The 12,278-nt window shown below is 42.0% G+C and overlaps 1 protein-coding gene and 1 long non-coding RNA gene across 2 annotated transcripts in view; one reads left to right on the forward strand and one right to left on the reverse strand.

Annotated features, from left to right (window-relative positions):
* The window catches only part of LOC126268141 (small G protein signaling modulator 3 homolog), a 183,668-nt gene that overhangs the window by 152,040 nt on the left and 19,350 nt on the right, over positions 1-12,278 (forward strand). Inside the window, exons 13-14 of the mRNA XM_049973672.1 lie at positions 3,223-3,390; positions 9,599-9,741. Coding sequence (XP_049829629.1) covers positions 3,223-3,390; positions 9,599-9,741 — 311 coding nt within the window. The remainder of the gene's footprint in view (positions 1-3,222; positions 3,391-9,598; positions 9,742-12,278) is intronic.
* The window catches only part of LOC126268146 (uncharacterized), a 69,117-nt gene that overhangs the window by 18,580 nt on the left and 38,259 nt on the right, over positions 1-12,278 (reverse strand). The window lies entirely within an intron of this gene.

Genomic DNA, 12,278 nt, shown 5'->3' on the forward strand with positions numbered 1-12,278 from the left:
ATTACTTCTCCCTCCAGCATCACCTTTCTGTGGTTTATGGAGTTCATTTGTTAGTTATGGAGGATGCTGCTCTCTGGATTGTAATTCCCACATCCTTATGCCAGAATGTACTACGGTTCTGCATATCGGTCAGTGAGGGACCTCTCGCACCAAAACTTCAGCGTGCTGACATGTGTATTGGACGGGCATAGATGGATCAATACCTGACTTGTCGCTGCCTGCACGGGCATCTTCTTTCCCCCTAGCTGATGCTGCAGCACCCACAGGAGCATCTGCATGTCTATTTTGCAGGACCCTTCCTAAATCAGTATTTTCTCATTGTAGTGGACACCTATTCTGTGAGTCCCTATGTAGCACGTCGTCCATCCATGTCCAGAGCAGCTGCTATTTCAACCCTGTCTAAGATTTTTGCAGTGAAGGGGCTTCCATAAACCGTGATTACCGATAACAGCCCCAAGTTTGTGTCTTTAGAATTTGCTTCTTTTTGTCAGGCTAGTAGTGTTCGACGTCTCACAGCTCCCCCATTTAACTCTCGATGTAATAATGAGGTCAAACGCGTGATTCAGATGTTTAAAGCTCAGATGCAGAAGTATGTGGACACTCCTTCAACTGCTGCATCTGCCAGCATCGCTGGCTCCTAGACTGTTCTGGCCACGTACATCTATATGGGTAGACTGCCAGCCAAACTGGGTTCCTACCACCATCAAGCATCCTACCACTAGAAGGGAGGAGTGATGTAACTTTGCTCCAGATGCACACGATTTCAGACAGTGCATGTCTATACAGTTCACAGGCCTGCTTACAGAGGCCACCAGGAATGCCCCCTGCCCTGGCTCACTTTGATGAGCTGCCAGAGAAACAGCATTATTTAAGCAATCGCAAACAAATGCTTGGCGTATTCTGTATGCCATATTACTCTTGTCCAGTCAGTGTGTTCAGTACTACCCACAACCTGTATCTTACATGTAGCTCTATAAAGTACCATGTTCCATAAATTGTGTTTGTGCTTGTAATAACATCCTTAGTTACAGGCATTTGTTTGCTAAACCCAGATTGCAAATTATTTTTTTAAACCACTGCCATACTCAAAGCCATTTGGGATCTATGGCATTTTGGTATTAAGTGCGGCTGCGGTTCCAGTCCTTGTCCTGGGCTGAAGCCCACTGCCACCCTGGATTATGAAGAGGACCATATTTATTTTTTAGTTGCTGCAGTATAAGCTAGAAAGTACCCACACTCTTATGTTTAAATTAAGTTATGTGAACACTACAAGTATTTCTCTTTTCCACTGATGGACATGGCTGCTCAGCAATTGACTTCAGTTGTGTTCCCATAAAACGCTTTCCAAATTACTTCGGTTTCTATAACACATAGGTGATAAATTCTTGAGAGCACAGGCACAAATGAAATATTTTCAAGCTTCGAAATTCCTCTTGTGTTCTGATTTCCTATGTGCACTGCAAGCCACCTAGTGCTTGCATCCTAAAGAGGAACCAATCCAGGACACTTTTTTTTCACCTACAACAAAAGGAGGTGATACAAGGGTATGCGATAATTCAGCACAATGAATTGGCTGATATAGTACTCAAGGAGGCCTGTCTAATACTTGCAGTACCAAATTGTAATATCCCCCAATATGCTGTAACACTGCTATTGAGAAGCAGGACACACATCATTAAGAAGATGAGAGGCTGTAAGAATGGGAAAATATGTTGATAGAGCCAGTGCCCAGCAGGGGCAAAGCTCCTTTCACTGGTGAGAAATGAAGTAATGTTTACTCACCTCCAGGTTGTGCCTATACCATATGAACATAAGTGTGCTGCATTTTCAAAGAGTACACCTCATTTATTCAAATAAAGGTAGTCAGTGGTTTGATTGAGAAGTTGCCCTCTGTTGTAGAGGTAATATGCAAATTGTTAAATGTGTGTAAGTTGCATCATACAGGCTATTAAATATTGTTCTAATTAAAAGAAACTGAACTATTTTCCTTGTTCCTTAATGAGATATGATGACAGTATAACAGCAACATCTTGTGTACATACTTACTTTATGTTATTAATAATGCCACATAGACTGATTTGAAAACACAGTGCCAAATATCTTGCATTACAAGCCCTCCATTGTGGAAGTCAAGACATCAGTTTGTTTTAGAATTTAGAATTTACTATGATTCTCCAGTTTTTACACTGTTACACTGGAACAATAAATTAAATTCGGGTGAGCTACAATATGCAGTTCATGAATTTTTGTCATTAATTAAGAGCTTCTTGATTTTTATCATGGATAAAAAAGTGATACCACCGTCCCTCAGTATCTAATATGAATTATATTATTTCTATCTATCCCTTTCCAAGATTGTCAAAATTTTACATGGCTTGGAAAGACAGCTGGGATTGTTTTATATTGTTCAATGGTATTCCGTCTTAAAGCGTGGTCTGTTTTCAATACTGTATATTTCTTTTGTATGTATATACAATAGTATCAAAGCCTATTTTCCAAGCATCTATTCTATGTATTGGTGTGCTACTGCCAACAACATGGCTCAATGGCTTACATTGGACTCACAGGCATGAGGAATGGGCTTCAAACCTGTGTCTAGCCCTACAGATTTAGTTTTTCCGTCATTTCCAAAAAAAATTTAAGGAACGTGCAATTAGTTCCTTTAAAAAAAGGTGACATGGTGAGTTTTCTTCCCCATCCTTGCCCAGCCATAGCTTGTGCTCCATCTGTGGTAACTTCATTTCCAGTTGGGTGTCAAACAATGAAAATGTGACAATAAACTGTGCTCGGCGTTTATTGATGCTGTACTGCATCTATTTTTGATGTCTGATTTTTGGTTGTATAATAAAATACTCAACAAAACTTGACAGTTAATTTAAAATCCTTAAACCAGTGAAGTGAATAAAAATATTGTAATAGTCACTGTGAAAAGACCATTCACTATTTTCCTCAAATGTTTCTGCCAAAGGCCTCTCACAAACATCATCACCGTAAACAGAAATTTATGTTACTGATATATTAAGACCATTTTGTAGTCCAGAATATCCTCTGAAGTTTTTTGTTTTGTTAGGAACATAGATGAGGGTGATTTCTGTTTGGCACAGTATTTTAATACCTAGTAAATAACAAATTTAGTACTTACTGCACACTTAAAAATTAATTGGATTAATTTATGAAAATGTAATGTGTGATACATTTTTTTCAAAATGTTTATATTTTCAGGTTGGTTCCCAGCAAAGTTTGTGGAGCTGCTGGATGAAAGAAGCAAACAGTACTCATGTGCAGGAGATGATAGTGTATCGGAGACTGTAACAGATTTAGTCAGAGGGACATTGTGTCCAGCAATAAAACAAGTACTGGAGCATGGCATGAAGAGACCAAGTTTTCTAGGTTTGTAGTGATGTATTAATTTCACATTATTTTGTGCTAGCTGATTGTGAGAAGCATCGACTCATTAAAAAATTCTACAAATGAACAATGACAATGCAATCTATATCACATGAGAAAAACAAACTGTGGCCCCTTTTAATTTTAATTTCAATCAAACAATGGAAAATCCAGGATGGACTGTAACAATATTATAAGAAGGAAGGTTGCTACTCACCATATAATGGAGATGCTGAGTCGCAGATAGGCACAACAAAAAGATTTTTACACTTAAAGCTTTTGGCCAATGGCCTTTGTCAACAATAGACACACATACACACACACTCTCAAGCAAACGTAATTCACACACACGACTGTAGTCTCAGGCAACTGAACCCGGAGTGATGACTGGGTGGGGGAAAGGAGGAAGCTGCAGGTTGGGAGGGAGTGGGAGCAGGGGTGAGGTGGGGTGAGGGGGGAGGGAAGTAGCAGGAAAGGAGCAAAATGGAGAGAAACAAATAAATAAAAAGTAAATAAAAAAATACTGGGTGTGGTGGTGGGATGACAGCGGTGTATTGCTGGAATGGAAGCAGGGAAGGAGCAGGATGGGTAAGGACAGCGACTAACGAAGGTTGAGGCCAGGAGAGTTACGGGAACATAGGATGTACTACAGGGAAAGTTCCCACGTGTGCAATTCAGAAAAGCTCGTGTTGGTGGGAAAGATCCATATGGCACAGGTTGTGAAGCAGTCATTGAAATGAGGGATATCATGTTTGGCAGCAAGTTCAGCAACAGGGTGGTCCACTTGTTTCGTGGCCACAGTTCGTCATTGGCCATTCATGCGGACAGACAGTTTGTTGGTTATCATGCCTACATAGAGTGCAGCACAGTGGTTGCAGCTTAGCATGTAGACCAAATGATTTGTTTCAGAAGTATAGATTATAGGATAGATTATGTTAGTGATCGGAATGGAGTAGGTGGTGGTGGGAGGATGTATGTGACAGGTCTTGCATGTAGGTCTAATACAGGGGTATGAGGCATGAGGTAAGGGATTGGGGGCAGGGATAGTGTAAGGGTGGACAAGCATATTGTGTAGGTTCGGTGGATGGGAAGGATAGTGGGCAGGGAATTTCTCATTTCAGGGCACAATGAGAGTTAATCGACACCCTGGTGGAGAATCTAATTTAGTTGCTCCAGTCCTAGGTGATAGTGAGTTACGAGAGGAATGCTCCTCTGTAGCCAGATGGTGGGGCTTTCGGAGGTGGTGGGAGACTGGAAAGATAAGGCATGGGAGATTTGTTTGTGTATAAGTACGGTCAGTGAAGGCAATTAGTGAAGGCTTCGGAGAGATCCTCTGTATGCTCGTCACTGTAGATGTGATAACCATGGATGGCTAGGGTGTAAAGAAGGGACTTCTTGGTATGTATTGGGTGGCAGCTGTCGAAGTGGAGGTATTGCTGGTGGTTAGTAGGATGGAGGTACTGATGTAGCCATCTTCGAGGTGGAGGTCAACATAAAGGAAGGTGGCTTGTGGTTGAGTAAGACCAGGTGAAGCAAGTGGGGGAGAAGTTGTTGAGGTTCTGGAGGAATGTGGATAGGGTGTCTTCACCTTTTATCCAGATAGCAAAGGCGTCGTCAATGAATCTGAACCAGGTGAGGGGTTTAGGATTCTGGGTGTTTAGGAAGGATTCATCTAGGTGGAGGAAATGGTTGGTATCTTTTATACAGAAGCTTACGTTCTGGATAATAGGTTGAAGGTATTGGTCACCCAACCACAATGGGGTGTCCTGGTTGGTTAGGATTAGGGACTTCAGGAAGCATGATGAAGGTAGGAGTGCAGGGAGTGGTAGGGGTGATTAGAGAGATGGACTAGGGGCGAGTTTCTGGGATGGGCCTGAGGATTTGAGTAGTGACTGGAGATCCTGCTGGATTACTGGAATGGGGTCACTTTCTCTCTGTTTCTCTCCTTTACCGCTACCTCCCCCCCCCCGCCCCCACTCCACTCCTCACCTCTCCCCTGCCCGCCGCTCAACCTGCAGCACTTTAGTGTCTGCCATCCCCACCATACTATCCCTCCCACTACCCGCCCCAGCCCTCCTCCTTTCCTCCACCCAGTCGCCACTCCCATCAGGCACTGGTGCTGCTGCTCGCAGTGTGGTTTCAGTTGCCTGAGACTGCAGTCATGTGTGTGAGCTGCATTTGCGTGAGTGTGTGTGTGCGTATATGTGTCTGTTGTTGACAAAGGCCATTGGCCAAAAGCTTTAAATGTGAAAATCTTTTTGTTGTGCCTGTCAGCGACTCAGCATCTCTGCTATATGACGAGTAGCAACTTTCCTTCTCATAGTATAATTTTAATTCCACATAGTTCATAATAAATTTATCTCTTACCATCCCCATATAACACAAAGGATACTAAACTGAATTCATGACTTGAACTACAAGAATAAGAGATCATATGTGTTAGTCAATGATTGCATTGAAATGTATTTTTCTGGGGCATGGTATTTATGACAGCAGGTAGGCTATAAAATCTCCTTCTGGTTGAACATCTTCAGCTATTTGTGGATTTTAAAGTATAGTAAGATTTTTATTGAGTATTTAACAGAACAATAACACATTTCAATTAACAGTGAGCGAAACATCAAAAAGTTGTGGTATTTAAAAAAAAATTAAAAAGATAGAGAGAGGAGGGATTAATGGCAGCCAAACACCATTACAAAAATAAGAAGCAGGAAGTGAAATTGTGATAGTTGAAATTGAAACCATGAGCCAATTGAAGGTTACAGTCAAAGATAAGTGTGACAGATTTCATTTGACTAGCTTAAAAATATTTGGATAAAGAGATGTACTTAACACTAAAATAACTATTTCATAGTATATGCTGACTAACACATCTTCTGTGGATACTGGTTATTTCGAATTTTTGCACCTTCCCAAGTGATATTAATGATTTTTTTCCTTCATAAGCATTTTGTGTCAGATATGTCAGAGCTTATTTAAGGAAATGAGCCGAATCAATAATTTATAGATTGTAGGCACTGTGATACTGATTTCACATGAAGTCATGTAAATATGTATCCATTTGTTAGCAGAGATATTATATGTAGACTAATAATAAAAACTGGTGATACATATCAGCATGATTAAAATCAGAACTACTCTAACATACTTAATTTATTTAAGAAATAACTGCACATTCCCCGGGGGGGGGGGGGGGGGGGGGGGGGGGGGTGGAAGGTTACAGGATTCATGTACGCAAGCTCAACCATGCCTAGATCAGCAGCTGTATTCAGTCAACATAAAAACAGAAACACCACAAGAAGAACTTGCCATAAGCTTAGTGCAAATGATCAGAAAATGAAATGGTACAGAACTCTTGAAAATGTATTAAAATATTTACATAAATTAATATGATAGTGGAATAGGTAAAGGGCAGCTTGCAAGTCTTCAGTCAGTATCCTGTTACTTAGAAACTACCTACAGGGTGTTTCAAAAATGACCGGTATATTTGAAACGGCAATACAAACTAAACGAGCAACGATAGAAATACACCGTTTCTTGCAATATGCTTGGGACAACAGTACATTTTCAGGCAGACAAAATTTCAAAATTACAGTAGTTACAATTGTCAACAACAGATGGCGCTGCGGTCTGGGAAACTATAGTACGATATTTTCCACATATCCACCATGCGTAGCAATAATATGGCGTAGTCTCTGAATGAAATTACCCGAAACCTTTGACAACGCGTCTGGCTGAATGGCTTCACATGCAGATGAGATGTACTGCTTCAGCTGTTCAATTGTTTCTGGATTCTGGCGGTACACCTGGTCTTTCAAGTGTCCCCACTGAAAGAAGTCACAGGGGTTCATGTCTGGCGAATAGGGAGGCCAATCCATGCCGCCTCCTGTATGTTTCGGATAGCCCAAAGCAATCACACAATCATCGAAATATTCATTCAGGAAATTAAAGACATCGGGCGTGCGATGTGGCCGGGCACCATCTTGCATAAACCACGAGGTGCTCGCAGTGTCGTCTAAGGCAGTTTGTACCGCCACAAATTCACGAAGAATGTCCAGATAGCGTGAGGCAGTAATCGTTTCGGATCTGAAAAATGGGCCAATGATTCCTTTGGAAGAAATGGCGGGCCAGGCCAGTACTTTTTGAGGATGCAGGGACGATGGGACTGCAACATGTGGCTTTTCGGTTCCCCATATGCGCCAGTTCTGTTTATTGACGAATCAGTAAACCAAATGCTGCCCACATGCATATCGCCGTCATCAATCCTGTGCACTATATGGTTAGCGAATGTCTCTCGTGCAGCAATGGTAGCGGCGCTGAGGGGTTGTCGCATTTGCATTTTGTATCTATAGAGGTGTAAACTCTGGCACATGAGATGATACGTGGACGTTGGCGTCATGTGGACCGCAGCTGCAACACGGAGAACGGAAACCCAAGGCCGCTGTTGGATCACCTGCTGCACTAGCTGCGCGTTGCCCTCTGTGGTTGCCGTATGCGTTCGCCCTACCTTTCCAGCACGTTCATCCGTCACATTCCCAATCCGTTGAAATTTTTCAAACAGATCCTTTATTGTATCGCTTTTCGGTTGAAAACTTCGTCTTGTTGCAACAACACTGTGTTCTAGGCGGTGGAATTCCAACACCAGAAAAATCCTCTGTTCTAAGGAATAAACCATGTTGTCCACAGCACACGCTTACAGCAGAAAGACGACATACAGAATGGCCACCCACAGACTGCGTTGTCTTCTATATCTTTCACATCACTTGCAGCACCATCTGTTGTTGAAAATTGTAACTACTGTAATTTCGAAAGTTTGTCCGCATATTGCAACAAACGGTTTATTTCTATCGGTGCTCGTTTAGTTTTTATTGCCGTTTCAAATATACCGGTCATTTTTGAAACACATTGTATCTGCCCTGTAATAGTCATTGAATTTCATGTGTAAACCCTCAAGAGAACACAATGCAATGACTGACACAACAACTTTATTAAGTCTAGAAAACAATTTATTATAATGGGTACACTAGCCATGGAGTGGCTCACAATGTCTGATGATGATAATGATGTTTGGTGCTCAACTGCGCGGCCATCAACATCCATACAAAATACGAATTTTTACACAGTTCATTTTCTTTCACAGTCCAATCTAGACACAGCCACGAATGATGATGATGATGATGATGAGATGATTAGGGCAACAAAAACACCCAGTTCCCAGGCAGAGAAAATCCCCAACCGAGCCGGGAATTGAACCCGGGACCCTATGATCCATAGGCTGCAACACAAGCCACGAACTGCAGACAAATAATAAGTCTGATAACACACATGCAGAGGTTGACATGTATCTGAGTTTTAGTTGGCCGGGCACATCTCTAAAAGCTGTCAATTATCCAGTGGTATGCACAGACAAGAGGCTGTGCTCCCATCCAAGAGCGGGAGCCTCAGATGGTTGTCGGGATTCTAGCTGTGTCTGCTGACTTCTGTAGTGTACCGTATGACTATGCACTCAAATCTCGGGCATGGATCTATATGGGGTTACTACATATCTCATGCAAATAAATAGGACAACCACAAATTTTTCATCAAAGCAAATCTGCCGAGTGCATCCATAAAACTCTATTTAAGTTCTCTTTTGTTCGTGAATCCCTCTCATGTCCTAATGACGAATATGTGTTCTGGAAAGTTTAATTCATTTGTCCTTTAGTCTTTAGAAATTAAGTATCAAATATAAGTAATAATAAAAACAAATAATGGAATGCGTAAAGGTAACAGCTCGCTGTATAGTTGAGGTATTGAATCATTGCTAGGCACATTAACAAGACAGAACACTGTTGCACTTTTGGACAGGTCCTTTTCAGAGCTGACATATTACACAGACACTTGCATGGCAACTTTGTCTCCCAGCCTGTATAAGTGTGTGTGTGTGTGTGTGTGTGTGTGTGTGTGTGTGTGTGTGTGTGTGTGTGCGTGCGTGTGCGTGTGTTCTATTAGTTCTGAAAGAGGGTTCATCTGAAAGCTTAGCAATGTGTTCATGCCTATCAATGATTCAATAGGTCAAAAATACTGTGAGTTATTACCTTTACTGCTTCCATTATTTATATTGTGCCAATGACATTCCTTTGGCACATTAACAATAAAAACAGTATATTTTAGACTCAGCATTGAGATTGTTTACAATTACATCAATAATCATATGTTTTACATTTTCAAGGTGGCCCTTGTCATCCATGGCTATTCATTGAAGAGGCAGCTACAAAAGAAGTTGAAAAAGACTTCAATTCAGTTTATAGTCGCCTTGTACTTTGCAAGACTTATCGATTGGATGAGGATGGGAAAGTTCTCACTCCTGAAGAGGTTAGCCAACACCTATTTCAAACAATTACAGAGATACTGTCACCATTCTGTCATTGAACAATTTCTTAATGAAGAATGAAAGTGAAACCATGAATAATGTAATATATTTATTTGTGTGTCTAGCCAACTTTCAGTGATAGCCTTTAATTTACAAATGTTAATCAATGCAGTAGAATAGTTGTATTTTGTATTTTTTTAAAACAGCATTTTGCAGCAGTTTGTTGTAAGTTTATATTGTTACATGTATTGAGACAAAATTGATGATGTGTCACCAGCAGAAATGCTCATTAAGTAATTGAAGGTAAGGCCGCCGGCCGCGGTGGTCTTACGGTTCTAGGCGCTGCAGTCTGGAACCGCGAGACTGCTACGGTCGCAGGTTCGAATCCTGCCTCGGGCATGGACGTGTGTGATGTCCTTAGGTTAGTTAGGTTTAAGTAGTTCTAAGTTCTAGGGGACTGATGACCTAAGATGTTAAGTCCCATAGTGCTCAGAGCCATTTGAACCATTTGAAGGTACGGCCCAATGATCAAAAATCAGACATATAATGAGTACAGGGGCACATCAAACCAGCACTTGCTTCCTAGTTAGGAAAGAGTGATGCATACTGTTTTTAGATATGGGTGGTATCATGAGACCCTAGGCAACTTTCTCAAAATTAAGACAATGTTCAAAGTGTACAGAATCCTTAAATGATAAGACACAGAAGAAAGATATGTACTGATCAGCTGACAGATGGAGCATGACTTACAGAGGCTCGTATGTGTCATTTATAAATAAGTTATGCTAAAGTAATCTTTAACTGTGAAAAATATTGTGAACACGAAAGCTGCTACTCACCATATAGCAGAGATGCTGAGCCACTATTCAGTGCCAATGGTCATGTGCCCATTTCAGTTGTAGTTGACAATGTTGTGGTGTTAACATTGGCACATGCAGGGGTGGTCAGCTGTGGAGGCCAATCGTGTGTTCAGACACACTTTTACTCTGCCCATCATTAAAGTCTAATGTTAGTCCTGCCACAGTTCACTGCCTGTCCTGTTTTACCAGTCTGCTCAGCCTATGATGTCCAACATCTGTAATGAGGGTTGGCTACCCAACTCACTACGTCTGGACAAGGTTTTGCCACGTGTTGAAGACATTCACCACAGCACTCCTTGAACATCTGACAAGTCGTGTAGTTTCCAAAGTGGTGAGCCACTGGGCCATCACAATCTGCCCTCAGTCGAACATCAAATAGATCACCCGTCTTCACACAAACAGCATGCTCACTGATACTACATGCACAGTGCGTGTGTCTGACTAGCAATCATTCCTTGCCAGGTGACGTTGCTATCGCCTGGGTGGGTGTATATGGATAGTAGGCTGGTGATGATAACATTCCGGCTGATCAGTGTATATGCCAGCAGTTAACATATACAGGTGCCAGAGGGAAAGTAATAATCACTTTAAATTGTACTAGAACATAGATGTGTGAGCAGAATTGATTTAGAATAAGCTACTATATATTATTATATATATTATTAAGCTACTATATATTATGAGAAAGAATAGACTTCTACTCACCTTATAGTGGAGATGTTGAGTTACGGACAGGCACAACAAGACTGCTAAACAAGTAAGCTTTTGGCCAAAAGGCCTTCATCTGAAATAGACAAAATTCACAGCCGAACGGGCGCCCCCCCCCCCCCCCTTCTCACTACACACACACACACACACACACACACACACACACACACACACACACACATTCAAGCAAACACAACTCACACACATATGACCTCTGTCTCTAGCTGCCGAGGCCAAATTGTAAGCAACAGCACGTGATGGGGAAGCAATCTGGGTGATTTGCAGGGGGGGGGGGGGGGGGGGACAGCAGGGTAGGGCTTGGTGGGCGATGAATTGTTGCTGGGAGCATACAGGGATGTGGTGGGGAGAGGATAGGGCAGCTACTGCAGACAAGAGGTCAGATGGAGGACTTCACCCATCTTGCAGTGTTGCTTGCAGTCTGGCCTCAGCAGCCAGAGACAATGGTTTGTGTGTGTGTGTGTGTGTGTGTGTGTGTGTGTGTGTGTGTGTGCGCACGCGCGTGCGTGCGTGCGTGCCATTAAGGTACATAGGTTAGATTTTACAGTGAGACTACAGATGTGGAAAAATAGAATGGAGAGAGGAAGTATGATTAATGTTGAATAGGAGCAAGTACACACCAAAGCACCTCAAAGGAAGCTACTACTGCTTGTATTTCATGTTGTGGTTGGCAGGAGAGCCAACACAGGGTCACCAAAGGAGGCCGAAATGCACGCATTTCAGCTCACGCAGGCTGGCGTGTCTGGAACATGACAAGGGAATTAGAATTCAGAAAAACGGATGTAGCTGGTGGAATACTTAACTTAAATCCATTCATGGAGAACGTCGCTCTTTATGGTACGTGATTCACAATATCAATAGTACGGATACTGGCCCCTTGCTAGGTCGTAGCAAATAACGTAGCTGAAGGCTATGATATCGTCTCGGTAAGTGAGAGTGTAGAAGTCAGTGAA

The sequence above is a fragment of the Schistocerca gregaria genome, chromosome 4 (genome assembly GCF_023897955.1).
Source record: "Schistocerca gregaria isolate iqSchGreg1 chromosome 4, iqSchGreg1.2, whole genome shotgun sequence".
Taxonomy (NCBI): Eukaryota; Metazoa; Arthropoda; class Insecta; order Orthoptera; family Acrididae; genus Schistocerca; species Schistocerca gregaria.